The sequence below is a fragment of the Corythoichthys intestinalis genome, chromosome 21, assembly GCF_030265065.1.
Source record: "Corythoichthys intestinalis isolate RoL2023-P3 chromosome 21, ASM3026506v1, whole genome shotgun sequence".
Classification (NCBI taxonomy): Eukaryota; Metazoa; Chordata; class Actinopteri; order Syngnathiformes; family Syngnathidae; genus Corythoichthys; species Corythoichthys intestinalis.
Window position 1 is genome coordinate 37,022,826 of NC_080415.1, and position 15,621 is coordinate 37,038,446.

Consider the following 15,621-nt stretch of genomic DNA (forward strand, 5'->3'; position numbering starts at 1 on the left):
AAGAAGATGTATATTTCCATGTATTAACTACAATTCATTTTTTCCTTGTATTGCAAACTGATTTTGCTGGACTTGAATACCAACGATTGGGGGAATAAACACTAAATCAGATTAAGTTCTGGCCAGCAGAGCATAACGGTTGTTAAAAATGCTTCATGTCGTTGGTGTGTTGGATGCCAAAACGTAAGGCTGAAAAGGATTAAGAGGAGTGTGCAGAAGCATGTGGAATTAAAAATAACAGTATTGTTTTGGCATCCAGGATTGGGAGTTTTATTCATTCGAGAGCAGCCAACCATGAAAATCAGAGCTAACTGCAAAAATTTGACAGAAAAGCAATTTCCTTCATCCAAAATGACAATCACACTGAAAATTAACTCGTTTTCTGAGGATTGGAATTGGGTTAGTGCTGCAACGATTAATCAATTAATGCGAGTATTCGATGAGAAAAAAAATATTCCAATTAAATGTTGTTGTTTAATTAAAGTGACGTTGTAATGGTTTATTCTGAAAGTGTTTGCAGTTTTATTGATTAGGGTGGATACACTGCCCTCTGGTCTGCCTCTTTTCACATGGCTGAATCCAACCGCTCACTGCTAAGACCAACTTAAGCTAAGTTTTTGTTTGAGCTAATGTTTTTTAATGCATTCATAATTTAGTTTGTCAGTATATTTGGCCGTTTTTTTGTGGGAATATGTGTCTGAACCATTTTTTAAGAGCTTTGTAAAAATAAAAATTTAGCATTTTATAGCATTTAAGCTAGCGGACTCTTTCCAGGTAAGCCAACTGTTCTTTTGTTGTACATAGATCCTCATTTAAAAAAAAAAAATGTTATACTGTTTGAGGCTCAGCTCAGGTATTTTAATTTTTCATGTTCCTTATCCGATTACTCGATTATTCGAACTAACTAGTCCATTGATTAATCGACCACTAAAATATTCGATAGCTGCAGCCCTGAATTGGGTAAAAAAAATGTTGTTGTTGTTGTTTTTTAACTCTTACTCAAACTTAATGCTTCAAATCAAATTTTGCTGCTTCAAGTATTTGTTTAATTAGAGTGGCATTGTAATGGTTTGGTATGAAAGTGTTTGCTTTCAGTTTTATTGATTTGGGTGGATACACTGCTCTCTAGTGGCAACAGCGAACATGATATAACTCATCTAACATGGCTGAATCCAGCTGCTCCCTGTTAAGGACAATATAAGGTAAGTTTTTGTTTGAGTTTGTTTCTTTTATGCATTCGTAATTTAGTTTATAGGTATATTTAGCTGTTTTTGTGGGAATATGTGTTTGAACAATTTGTTAAGCGCATTGTATAAAAAAAATATATATATATAGCATTTAAACTGACGTTTCTACGCAAGTTAGTTAATTGTTCTCTTGTTGTACTTAGACGCTCATGTATTTATTTTTATATACTGTTTGAGATTAAGCTCAGGTATTTGTTTTAAATTTAATAATCATCATTATCATTTATTAAAATGAAAGTGCAATTCTGCATAGTTTGAAGAAGCACCCGGTAATTTTATTTTGTATTTGCATTTAATGCTATTTTGAAAGTGCAATCTTAGCAAGCCTTTTTTACATCTCCTAAAATTTATTCTGCAACGCATTAAATCTTCCTAATCCGATTACTCGATTATTCCAACTAACTAGGGTAGCAGCTATCGATTATTTTAGTAGTCGATTAATCAATGAACTAGTTAATTCGAATAATCGAGTAATCGGGTAAGGAACATGAAAAATTTAAATACCCGAGTTGAGCCTCAACAGTATAAAATAAATAAATAAATAAATGAGGATCTATGTACAACGACAGGACAATTGGCTAACTTTCATAGCAAAAGTCCACTAGCTTAAATGCTATAAAATGCAAAAGTTATTATTATTATTATTTTTTTTTTTACAGTGCTCTTAACAAATGGTTCAGACACATATTCCCGCAAACAACGGCTAAATATACTTATAAACTAAATTATAAATGCATTGAAAAAACATTAGCTCAAACAAAAACTTTGCTTATGTTGGTCTGAACAGGGAGCAGCTGGATTCACCCACGAATTGCAATCTACTCTTAAACTACAGTCAATCATTCATCTTGGTGATTTTAAATCTCTTTTGTCTGATGTTTTTACTGATTATTGTAACTGTTTCCGTTAGTGTATTTTGTGTTGTTTGATATTTGTGAATGTTTTTTGTGCTCAGGCCTCTCTTGTAAAAGAGATATTAATCTCAATGAGACTGCCTGAAAAAATAAAGATTAAATTTTAAAAAATTAAAAGAAATAAAAATAAAATAAAAAAATGTGAAATGAGGCAAACCAGAGAGCAGTGAATCCGCCCAAATCAATAAAACTCAATGCAAACACTTTTAAAAGAAACCATTGCAACGCCACTTAATTTAAACGAATACTCGAAGCAGCAAAATTTAATTCCAATCTTTTTTTCTAATCAAATACTCGACTTAATCGATTAATCGTTGCAGCACTACAACTAACTAGTTTAAAGATTAATCTAGGGCTGCAGCAATCGAATATTTTACGAGTCGATTAATCGATGGACTGGTTAGTTCGAATAATCGAGCAATCGGATAAGGAACATGAAAAATTAAAATACCTGAGCTGAGCCTCAAACAGTATACATTTATTTTAAAAAATGAGGATCTATGTAAAACAAAAGAACAATTGGCTAATTTACATAGAAAACGTCCACGAGCTTAAATGCTATAAAATGCTAAAGTTTTTTTTACATTACGTTAAACAAGTGGTTCAGGCACATACTTCCACAAAAAACGGCTAAATATACCTATAAACTAAATTATGAATGCATTGAAAAACATTAGCTCAAACAAAACCTTAGCTTACGTTGGTCTTAACAGGGAGCAGTTGGATTCAGCCATGTGAAAAGAGGCAGACCAGAGGGCAGTGTATCCACCCAAATCAATAAAACTAAATGCAAACACTTTTAAAATAAACCATTACAACACCACTTTATTTAAACGAATACTCGAAGCAGCAAAATTAAATTCCAACCTTTTTTTCTAATCCATTACCTGAGTTAATCGATTAATCGTTGCAGCACTACAACTAACTAGTAGAAAGATTACTCGACTACTAAAATAATCAATAGCTGCAGCCCTAATTAACTCATCAAAAAAATACCATCGTTTAAAAAAAAAAAAACGAACATCTTAAGCAGTTAATCACAATGTTACTAATTACTTAAGTATTTTTTTTTCACTTTTTCACTTTTTTACTCGTACTTGAGTACATTTTCTGGATGATTGGAATTTTTGGGCAAGTTTTTAGCTACTCTACCCACCTCTGCATATTGTTTATTGCCACAACGGTTATTTTTATATAACATTAGATTGGTAGAACAGGTTACACGTTCTAACAAGTTGCAAAAGTGTTTAGTTCTTGATCAATCAACTTGACTTTTTTAGTTACGCAGTGTTTTCCCATAAATTGTTGCTCATCTTTTCTTAATTTAGACTGTGCTTCATAACTATATTTGACTTTGTGGTGTAATAACTATTATTCCATTTAGAAGCACCGAGTGACATCATAATAATGCGTGAGTTCGGCGTAAACGCACCTCCTCAATGTGCTTCCTCAGCGACTTCTCTCGTTCGTACTGCGTGACAAGTTGCTCGTTGTCCTCCTTGAGAAGCTCCAGCTCCACTTCGTGCTCCTGGTTGACAGCGAACACCGAGTCCAAGTTCTCCAGAACGGCGACGACGAGCGGCATCAGCTCCTTCACCACGTCCTCGTCGTACTGGGCGATGAGCCGCTCGAACTCGCGGTAAATGGAACTGGCAAGACCCGAGACCCGCTCGGACATCATGGAGGAGTTACAGGAGTCATCCTGGTAGAGGACGACGTCGTCCAACTCCATTTTTTTGGCCGCCGCCCGCTCACTTCTTCCCCCCGGCTACCGTAGGCGAGCTAGCCGCGAGCTTCGGCTTGACGTCCGTCCGAGGACCGATCGCCTTGTTACTCTCGAAGCAGGAAACCTTGTTTCTAAAGCATAGCTCAAGTGTTACGCGCTAAAGCGTTGGCAATACGGGACTGTAGTTCCTCAGTTTCTTGAATACTTGGCTCCTCTGCACAGCTGACTTGAAGAGATTTGCTAGCCTTGTTGTTGTGAGCAGTACTGAAAAGACTTTACTTGGCTCCTGATTAGTTTCACTGTCCAACAGATGAGCTCCTGCTGATACATTCAGGAGCAATCGGAAAGACGAGAATCGTCTGCTTCTGAACACGTACTTTACATTATTACAATGAAGTTGAACGATAAACCGAACGAACGTACCCATTGCGAATGTATTTGAATAGGATTAAATAATTTTTAATAATAAAAAAAAAAAAGTAGTTTACATAACAATAGTTATGCTTTATTGAACGAAAAACGTAGTTATCAGGACATGTTAGCCTCATAGCTTCATAGAATCTTCTGTTTTTAAACACGTACTTCACATTAGCCACATTACAATGAATTCAAATTGAACGACAAACCGAACGAACGTACCCATTTCGCATGTATTTGAATAGGATTAAGTAATTTTTTAATTTAAAAAAAAAAAAAACTCCTAGTTATGCTTTCCTGAATGAAAAACATAGTTGTCAAGATATGTTAGCTTCATAGAATCTTCTGTTTCTAAACACGTACTTCACTTAAGCCACATTACCATTAATTCAAGCTGAACGATAAACTGAACGAACGTACCCATTTCGCATGTATTTGAATAGGATTAAGTAATTTTTTAATTAAAAAATAAATAAATAAAAAACTAGTTATGCTTTCCTGAACGAAAAACATAGTTATCAAGATATGTTAGCCTCATAGCTTCATAGAATCTTCTGTTTTTAAACACGTACTTCACATTAGCCACATTACAATGAATTCAAGTTGAATGATAAACCGAACGAACGTACCCATTTCACATGTATTTGAATAGGATTGTTTAATTTTTTAATTAAATAAAAAAATAACTCCTAGTTATGCTTTCCTGAATGAAAAACATAGTTATCAAGATATGTTAGCCTCATAGCTTCATAGAATCTTCTGTTTCTAAACACGTACTTCACATAAACCACATTAAAATGAATTCAAATTGAACGAAAAACCGAACGAACGTACCCATTTTGCATGTATTTGAATAGGATTAAGTAATTTTTTAATTGAGAAAAAAAAAACTCCTAGTTATGCTTTCCTGAACAAAAAAACGTAGTTATCAGTACATGTTAGCCTCATAGCTTCATAAAATCTTCTGTTTCTAAACACGTAGGCTACTTCACATTAGCCACATTACAATGAATTCAAGTTGAATGATAATCCAGACGAACGTACCCATTGCTCGTGTATTTGAACTGGATTAAGTCATTTTAAAATAAATTTTAAAAATACTAACTCCTAGTTACCCTTTCCTGAACGAAAAACGTATTTGTCAAGACATGTCTAACTCACCATACAAATCAATGTTATCCTCATAACATAATTGCCGACAACATATTTTTCTGAAAATAAATTGGCGTTTTTTTATTGATATTGTTTTAGTTTTCTAAAACTTTTTGTGATTGGCCAAGGATATAAACAGGAAAGTAGGATTATACAGAGTTGAAAGGAGCCTGCCTTTTATCATGGATATACTGGACTGTCTCAGGAAATTAGAATACACAATATTCTAATTTTTTGAGACAGTCCTGTGTATATATACAGGACTGTCTCAGGAAATTAGAATACACAATATTCTAATTTCCTGAGACAGTCCAGTATATTTTGTTTTGTTGTAAAGCACTTTGAGGACCTCTTAGGTGGTGTATATAGAGCTATATAAAAACATTTGATTTGATACAAGTAGGGAATTATCTCTGTAAGAGCCATATTCCTGATCTGTAATATTATATGTAATTATACTCCTCACCACTAGAGGCTGTCAATTCCATCTTTCCACTGACCTCTGATCAGCCCAGGTACGCTTAAAATGACAGCTAATCATGTCACAGGTGTTGGCAGTTAGGAGGGCAAACAATTTTTGACTGTGGCTTAGTAGCAGCATGCAGGAAGGAATGTACTCATTTTGGTTGTTTGTTGTAAATACGTTTTGAGTCTTTTGGTTTGTTACTTTTATTTGGACAAAGTGCTTTTGAGTTAACTTATTAAACGCCACCAGAATAAACTAGTTGAACTGAGAAATGGACTCGCTGGTATTTGCTTCGCGTCTCCAACTGCACTGAGCGCACGTCATCACTACAATCCCCTAACTATCATCCAGTACTAGACTGAGAACAGGGATCAGTCAGTACATTTAAGGTCAAAAACTTGCTTTTTTGATGTGGACACCGATCGTTAATTGGGACAACGATCATCAAGAGGACGCGGAGCTGCACGCAGCGTGTAGATTTTTACCAGCTCGTTTGGGAGCAGCGGATGTCAGCTGGGCAGCGTTTGACATCGCCGATTGCTGACTGGAGCCGTACGGGAGCTTCCTACGAGACCAGCGGCGGATCATCATCGCGAAGGAGCACCATTCATCAAGCCGGCCAACGCTCGATTGGGGTATGTGGAGACCAGCGCTTATTTGAATGGCCATTTTAATTTGTGTGCACACATTCGCATAAATCCAATGCATTGGTGACGTCACGAACTCGCGATCGTCTAAAAACTTTGCGTCGAGACGAGTTGCGCAACACTTCTTTGCGGGCTAATTAAAAGCCATCTAAACATTCGTGGTCATAATGGCCGAAGAGGAAAAAGGAAAGCTTCGTCATGAGACCGAACTTACTGAAGGTGCGGGTGTACGGGAAAAGCGTGTGATTAAAATTACACCGAAGGTTTTAATGGAAAAAATAAGTAGCTTAGAAAAACAAAGGAAGTCTGGGTTTGTTAAACTGTCAAAAGTAAAGGAAAATATTGCAAAATTGATGTGCGATAAAAGGCACGTAAATGAGGTTGAAAATGAATTTAACACGTTTAATGAGTTGTGTGACAATATACAAATGGTTCATACATCTATATTAGGGTTGCTACCTGCTGACGAGGCAGGCAAACATGATATATGGTACCAAGCCAAAATGTTGAATGTTAATGATTTTATTGAGTATACAAATCAGTGGTTAGCTGACAATAGGACTGGTTCAGTGCGTGATTACCATGGTGTTGGTTATGAAATGGGAACACAACGTGGGCAAACACAAACGGTACAAATTGGAAATGAAATGGGACCAACAGAAACACAAAGCACTGTGGACAATGGCAATGAAAATAAAGTTGCGGATGTCAAGGATGAAGAGGAGGAAAATCAAATAAAACCACAAGACAGCATTTCAAATGTGCAGTCACAGCACCATGGCTCAAGCCGTCGATCATCAAGTGGCAGATCATCGAGCAGCAGATCCTCCACTTCTTCAGCTAGGCTCAGGGCAGAGGCAGAACAAGCTGCTCTCTTGGCTCGAGCTGCTGTTTTAAGGGACCAGCATGCGTTAGAGGAGCAAGAGCTTGCAGTGAAGAGAGCATTAGAGGAGCAGGAGCTTGCATTGAGGAGAAAAAGGGAGCAGCTTCAGCTGGAGGCTGAAATCGCTGCAACCTCGGCTAAGCTAGCGGTGCTTCAGGAAGGGAGCAGCGTCCATTCAAGGCGATCTGATGGAATGGCTTCCTACATTAAAAAGGGGGCTAGACCTAAGATCGACCTCGCCTCCCTCAATCCAGAGGCTGCGACATATGTGCCTCCACCACCGCAGCAGCAAGCTTTTCTACCTCTACAAAGAGATGTGTCATCAATGGTCATGCCCACAACCATATCCAACTCAAGGAAACCACAAGTTGATCCTTCAACATTGTATCCCACCTATTCTCAATCACAGGCAAAGCCAATTGTCAGTCAAGCCTCTCAAACACTTCAATTAAAACCAAATGCAACCTTCACTCAAGGAATTCCATCACAGCAAGGCCAACACTTGTTTCAACCCCTACAAGAACAAAATCCAACAATAGGCCTCTACAGTCTGCTGCAGCAACAAAATGACATAACGGCTCACCTTGTGCAAATGCAAACAGCACAACTACTCCCACGAAGAGAAATTCCAACTTACGATGGTGATCCTCTACAATACAACTCATTCATCAGGGCATTCGAGCACTGTGTTGAAGCAAAGACCACCTGCAAAGGAGACTGTTTATACTACCTCGAACAATTCACCAAAGGGCAGCCAAGGGATATTGTTCGCAGTTGCCTGCACATGACTGCAGATAGAGGATTCGCTCTGGCCAAAACATTACTCAAAGAACATTTTGGAAATGAATACAGGATAACCGCAGCCTACATGGAGAAGGTCACAGTATGGCCAAGTATCAAGCCGGAAGACCCCAAAGCACTCCAAGCATATGGACTTTTTCTCCGTGAATGTTCCAATGCTATGGCTGATCTTCAGCACTTGGAAGAACTTAACATGCCGACAAATATAAAACTTTTGGTCCAAAAACTTCCTTACAAACTGAGAGACAAGTGGAGAACAAAGGCATGTGAAATACTGGAGAAAACAAACAGGAGAGCACAATTTACAGATTTAGTCAAATTCGTCGAGCAACAGGTCAGAATAATTTCTGATCCAGTTTTTGGAGACATACAAGATACATCACCTGCCATCAAAGGGGTTACAAAGGCAATTAAGTTACCGTTGAAACCACAATTGAAAAGCCGTTTTTCTACACAGGTGGTCATTGATGAACAAACCCAACCAGGTGATGACCAAAAGGAAAAGGCACAGAACAAAGGGACTTCTAATATAACTACTTCCACATCCTGCCTGTATTGTAGCACGGGTGGTCATGTGTTGGCGCAATGTTTTAAGTTGGGAAAAAAGACCCACGGGGAGAAATTGGACTTTCTAAAGGAGAAAGGTCTTTGTTTTAGTTGTTTAACCACAGGACACTTGAGCAAGAGCTGTGATAGGCGCATCACTTGCAACAAGTGCAACCGAATGCATCCCAGCATACTGCATATAGAACAAAAGGAAATGGTGAATCATAATGATGGTCAACAAAGCACAAGTGAACAACCAAATACTTCTGACAGTTGTACAATATCCTCCACATGTGGTCTTACAGGGGCCGGAGACTGCAATAAAATTCTTCCAATTTTGCCTGTTAAAGTGAAGTGCTCAAAAGGGAACAAGGTGGTTAAAACCTATGCCTTTCTGGACCCAGGGAGTACAGGAACCTTCTGCACCAGGAGCCTCATTGAAAAGCTGAACACCAAAGGACGGAAAGCTAAAATCAAAATCCGCACCTTGGGGCATTACAACATAGTGGAAAGTTCTCTGGTTGATGGTCTTGAGATTTCAGGAATTTCTCCTGAGCAATTTTATTCGCTTCCCACAGTTTGCACCCATGATCAGATGCCAGTTTCGATCACCAACATAATCAGTGAGAGGGAGCTGAGAAAATGGCCTTATTTAAATAACGTAAAGATTCCCTACCTAAATGCCTCTGTTGACTTGTTGATTGGCACAAATGCATCCAAGTTGTTAGAACCCTGGGATGTGATTAACAGTCGTGAAGATGGACCCTACGCGATTAGAACCCTATTGGGGTGGGTGATAAATGGTCCGTTATGGGGCAGTAGCGACTGTGAACAAGAGCATCCTTCAGTTTACGCCAACACAATTTCACATCATGCCATATACCATCCAGGGAAAGGAAAATTGAAAAGGTCTGCTAAAAGGTGGCGGAAAAAGCAAGAGCTTCCAGAGGGAGAGGGGGTCCATGTGGAGATGGTCAATAGAAAATGCCAGGACAAGCGGGAGCTGATCAGGGCTCAGCCGGAGAACCAGAGGGAATGGGTGGTGAAGAAGTCTACAGTCCAAGCCGAATGGTTCAAGAGCACTGGCTCTGCCCCCTGCATGATGTCGCTGTCGCCTCTTTGCATTCCCCAGAAGTTGGGCAAGCTACCAGGTGCTTTTACCCGGCGCCGGAGCTCGCACTACGGCAGCGGTCGGAAGGATGGGCCGCTCTCAGCTCAGGGCTTTGTGAGGACGCTTCCTGGCCGCATCCATCCCCAAGAAGCCAATACCATCCCCCTCTCCTCTGAGTCCCAGGAACTTCACAATGGACATGATGTCTGGCAACAAGCCGACGCCGAAAACTGCTGGGAGCGCCTTGTGCCGTGCGACAGCATGCAAAGTTGTCATGCTGCCGGTCCATGTCTTATGGATCCGGTGAAGATTGAGCATCCGGACGATATGAGAATGCTGGTCTTCAGAGGTGGTACCAGATGGAAAATCAACAGGAAAGATGAAAGGAAAAATGGCATCCAATCAGGAAATTTAATTGAGAATTCACCAGGATAAGAGTCCGCCAGGTTTCTCTGGATGCCTCCCCTACCAGAAGGAAATGCAAGTTCTGATATTTCTCCTCCTAATGAAGAAACGCCAAAAACCTTCTGACGTGTCACCACAGGCAGCTGTCGGGGAAGTCTGAAAAGGAGCAAAACACTCCCTCTACTGGACGAATGCCTGACAACCAGTCAAATAGGAGGCATGGATTGGGGACAGAAATTACAGGAAGCTCAAATACATCCCGCAACAATCAAGGTTTCGAGACGAGCATAAAAAATAAAAAAAATATGTTCAAAAACAAACGTCGTTGGGTGGTCTATGATCATGTTATGACTACATTGTGGGGTTGAGAGCAAAAGATCGATGTTTTTTTGTGTATATCTATGGCTCTTTTGATGTACATTTTAATGTAATTGCTCTATAAGAAGAAGCAATTAGGGGCCGGTGTGTAAGAGCCATATTCCTGATCTGTAATATTATATGTAATTATACTCCTCACCACTAGAGGCTGTCAATTCCATCTTTCCACTGACCTCTGATCAGCCCAGGTACGCTTAAAATGACAGCTAATCATGTCACAGGTGTTGGCAGTTAGGAGGGCAAACAATTTTTGACTGTGGCTTAGTAGCAGCATGCAGGAAGGAATGTACTCATTTTGGTTGTTTGTTGTAAATACGTTTTGAGTCTTTTGGTTTGTTACTTTTATTTGGACAAAGTGCTTTTGAGTTAACTTATTAAACGCCACCAGAATAAACTAGTTGAACTGAGAAATGGACTCGCTGGTATTTGCTTCGCGTCTCCAACTGCACTGAGCGCACGTCATCACTACAATCCCCTAACTATCATCCAGTACTAGACTGAGAACAGGGATCAGTCAGTACAATCTCAATTGCCCCCCCCCCCCCCCCCCCCACCCAAAAAAAAGGACTTCGGCAATTATACAATGAGGCTAACGATAATCAAGTCAAAATGAGTGATTTTTGAATTTCCGAGGACTTTGAATATATCATGTGTGGCGGAAGGTCCCCTGGCCGTGACGTCACACTCAAGCGGGCTGGGAGGATAGAGTCAGAACTGCATTTAATCCTCAAACATTGTGGAAACATTTCTGTATGATTTGTGCCTCCACCCTATTGACTCACGGGCTTCACTTGTTGTGGAGATGCTTTCCAAAGCAAAGGGCCCCACATGCAATATTACTATTTTTTTGGTCACTTTTTCGTTCCAAAAATTCATAAAATGCAGTCTCTTTTTATTTCGCCCCACACGTTTACGTTTGTGGCCAATGGCGCCACTAGGTGGTGGCTAGGGGTGGTTACGGCCCCCCCCCTAGAAATTTGTTGGCCACCCCCACTCGCCAGTATAATGTCAGATTGTTGTAGCTTTCCAATTTTAGAATGTATCATTCGTTCATTCGGCCCACCCAGTCAAGCTGGATTGGACATCTAGCGCCGTCAATGGCCGCCAATAATTTAACAAGGCAGCAGTGATTAAGTACTCACTTTTTTTATATAAAGCAACACTCGGTAACTTTTCAGTTTTAGGGATACAGACCCCCTCAAAATATAAAAGAGGTGTCATTCAACTAGTTGTCAGTCGACATATCATGTTATGAACGTATTTTATAAAGGTTGAAAAGTTACCTAGTGTTGCTTTAAGTACAGATACAGGGGCAAAAAATTACTTAAGTAAAAGTACAAGAAAAAATGTACACAAGTACAAAGTACTTGCTTTAAAATTTACTTTACAAGTAAAAAGTAAAAGTATATTCTCCTTAATATAAAAATTTGATATATATACTAGGGCTGTCAAACGATTCAAATTTTTAATCGAGTTACTTACAGCTTAAAAATTAATTAATGGTAATTAATCGCAATTCAAACCATCTATAAAATATGCCATATTTTTCTGTAAATTATTGTTGGAATGGAAAGATAAGACACAAGACGGATATATACATTCAACATACGGTACATAAGTACTGTATTAGTTTATTATAACAATAAATCAACAAGATGGCATTAACATTATTAACGTTCTCTTAAAGCGATCCATGGATAAAAAGACTTGTAGTTCTTAAAAGATAAATGTTAGTACAAGTTATAGAAATTTTATATTAAAACCCCTCTCAATGTTTTCGTTTTATTAAAATTTGTAAAATTTTCAATCAAAAAATAAACTAGTAGCTCGCCATTGTTGATGTCAATAATTACACCATGCTCACTCCCCAAACCCATAAAATCATTTGGACCCAAGCGCCAGCAGAGGGCGCCAAACACCAAAAAAACAAGTAACAAGGCGGACATTACACTGCTGTCATTTTAATCTGTTTGAGCGGGGCATGTGCGTTAATTGCGTCAAATATTTTAACGTGATTAATTTAAAAAAATAATTAGCGCCCGTTAACGCAATAATTTTGACAGCCCTAATATACACATATTGTATTTTAAAATATATAACCGTGCAGAATGGAAAAATAATCAAATTGACTGCACTGTAAACAGAAGCTTAACAAGCTCAAATAACTCCCAAAACTTATCTTAATGGCGGATTGCAAGCAACGATCAGGTGCATACCCCCACCTACCGCACAATATCTTCTTCACCTGCATAATCTTGCCTGTCCTCATGTTGCTCCCTCTAGTGCTCAATAACGGTATAGTTGCACAGGGCTTATTGATAGTGCTGGAAAACTATCAATTAACAATGAGGGAAAAACAAAACAAAACTAATGTGTAATGCAGGCGACAATTCGAAAAGTAGTGGAGTAAAAAGTACAGATACATGCTGTAAAATGTAGTGAAGTAAAAGTAATAAGCACCACTTCATATTTGTACTCAAGTAGATACACAAAAATGTACTTAAGTACAGTAATAAAGTACTTTTACTTCATTACATTCCACCACTGCAAGGCAGTGACCCTAAAATGCCCCAAAATTCATAGGAATTGACCAAAAAATGTACAGGAAACAACTGAAGAGAGGACAAAGCATCCCCGCGCAATTGCATATTCAAATTTTGAATAACTGCTTCTAGCTCCACGTTGACATTATTTTATTTCTGGTTACTAGAAACTGCAATTTCTGGAGAAATTTCTCTGGGGCTTTGCTGTGTGGAGATACGGATCTTAGCCCCGCCCAGGTTGGTTTGTGGACATTTCGGGGACATTATCCGGTCACTTCCTGTTGATTTGGGAACAGTTGGGGGACATGTTCTGGTCATATCAGGTCATTTGGGGGACATGTTCTGGTCATATCAGGTCATATGGGGGGGCGTGCTCTGGTCATATAAGGTCATTTGAGGAAATGCCCTGGTCATATAAAGTCATTTAGGGACATTAGGGGGACACGCTCTGGTCATATCAGGTTATTTGGGGGACATGTTTTGGTCATATCAGGTCATTTGGGGACATTTGGCGGGGGTGTCCTGGTTATATCAGGTCATTTGGGGGACACGCACTGGTCATATCAGGTCATTTGGGGACATTAAGACATTAAGGGGACATGCCCTGGTCATATCAGGTCTTTTGTGGGACATGTCCTAGTCATATCAGGTCATTTGGGGGACATGCCCTTGTCATATCAGGTCATTTGGGGACATTTGTGGGACATCCCCTGGTCATATCAGGTCATTTGGGGACATTTGTGGGACATCCCCTGGTCATATCAGGTCATTTGGGGACATTAGGGGGACATGCCCTGGTCATATCAGGTCATTTGGGGGACATGCCCTGGTCATATCAGGTCATTTGGGGGATATGCACTGGTCATATCAGGTCATTTGGGGTCATTAAGACATTAAGGGGACATGCCCTGGTCATATCAGGTCTTTTGGGCGACGTCCTGGTCATATCAGGTCATTTGGCGGACATGCCCTTGTCATATCAGGTCATTTGGGGAACGTGCTAGTCATATCAGGTCATTTGAGGACATTTGTGGGACATCCCCTGGTCATATCAGGTCATTTGTGGGACATGCCCTGGTCATATCAGGTCATGTGGGGGATATGCACTGGTCATATCAGGTCATTTGGGGACATTAAGACATTAAGGGGACATGCCCTGGTCATATCAGGTCTTTTGGGGGACATGTCCTGGTCATATCAGGTCATTTGGGGGACATGCCCTGGTCATATCACTTCATTTGGGGACATTTGGGGAACATGTGCTAGTCATATCAGGTCATTTGGGGACATTTGTGGGACATGCCCTGATCATATCAGTTCATTTTGGGACATTTGGAGGACATCCCCTGGTCATATCAGGTCATTTGGGGACATTAGGGGAGACATGCCCTGGTCATATCAGGTCATTTGGGGGACATGTCCTGGTCATATTATGTCATTGGGGGACACGCGCTGGTCATATCAGTTCATTTGGGGGACATGTCCTGTCATATCAGGACATTTGGGGGACATTTTAGTTATCAAAGTACAGTGGGACCTCTACTTATGAAATTAATTGGTTCTGGAAGTACTTCCTTAACTTGAAAATTCTGTAAGTAGAGACGCGTTTTCCACGTAAATGCCCTAATCTGTTCTGAGCCCCCAAAATTCAGACATCAATCTTTTCTAATGCACAAAAATGCATCAAATCATGTAACAAATACATGTTACAATAAGATAATTGCACAATAAACATAAAATCTGAGTTGTTCATCGTGTAAAAAAACAAGAATAAAGAATAGAAGCTAATACACTCATGTAAAGCTGTTGGCACATGAGGGGCGAACGAAGAGGATCCTGGGATACACACATACACATACAGTAGAGGTCCCTCTTAGCCAATTGGATGCCAGGAATGCTAGGCAATAGCCAATAGCAGAGCAGCTAAAAGTATGATGCGTTCAGAAAACTGGGAGCTGCGAGTACCAGCCATACTGCGTGTCTTAACCTGAAAATTCTGTATGTAGAAACGTTTTTAAGTAGAGGTACCACTGTATAAGAACATCATGTGAAAATACATGCACAACATGATTAATTTGAATCATAATAACGGGGCGTAAAAGGATGTTGGTACATTGCACAAAATCTTTTATTTGCATCATGTCAATGCGATGTATTAATAAGGCGAACGCATCAGATGACTTGAAACCTTAATACTGTACTGCTATTTTGTTCAGGAAAAAATTGTGACGTCAATTTACGCAGACTAAAATAGCCTTTCTCCTATTTGCATCAACATGCGACATAACATCAGTTAGATCAAAGCACGGTTGCCTTTCCGCGTCGAAACAATATGACAAATTTTCGCACGAAGCGTAGGCACTGTTCACCCTGATATCTCAAAAC

At 39.5% G+C, this 15,621-nt stretch overlaps 1 protein-coding gene across 1 annotated transcript in view; it reads right to left on the minus strand.

The window, feature by feature from the left end:
• The window catches only part of spag9b (sperm associated antigen 9b), a 67,882-nt gene extending 63,648 nt beyond the window's left edge, over nt 1–4,234 (minus strand). The window contains exon 1 of the mRNA XM_057825767.1: nt 3,594–4,234. Coding sequence (XP_057681750.1) covers nt 3,594–3,893 — 300 coding nt within the window. The 5' untranslated portion in view covers nt 3,894–4,234. The remainder of the gene's footprint in view (nt 1–3,593) is intronic.
• Between the last annotated feature and the right edge of the window lie 11,387 nt (nt 4,235–15,621).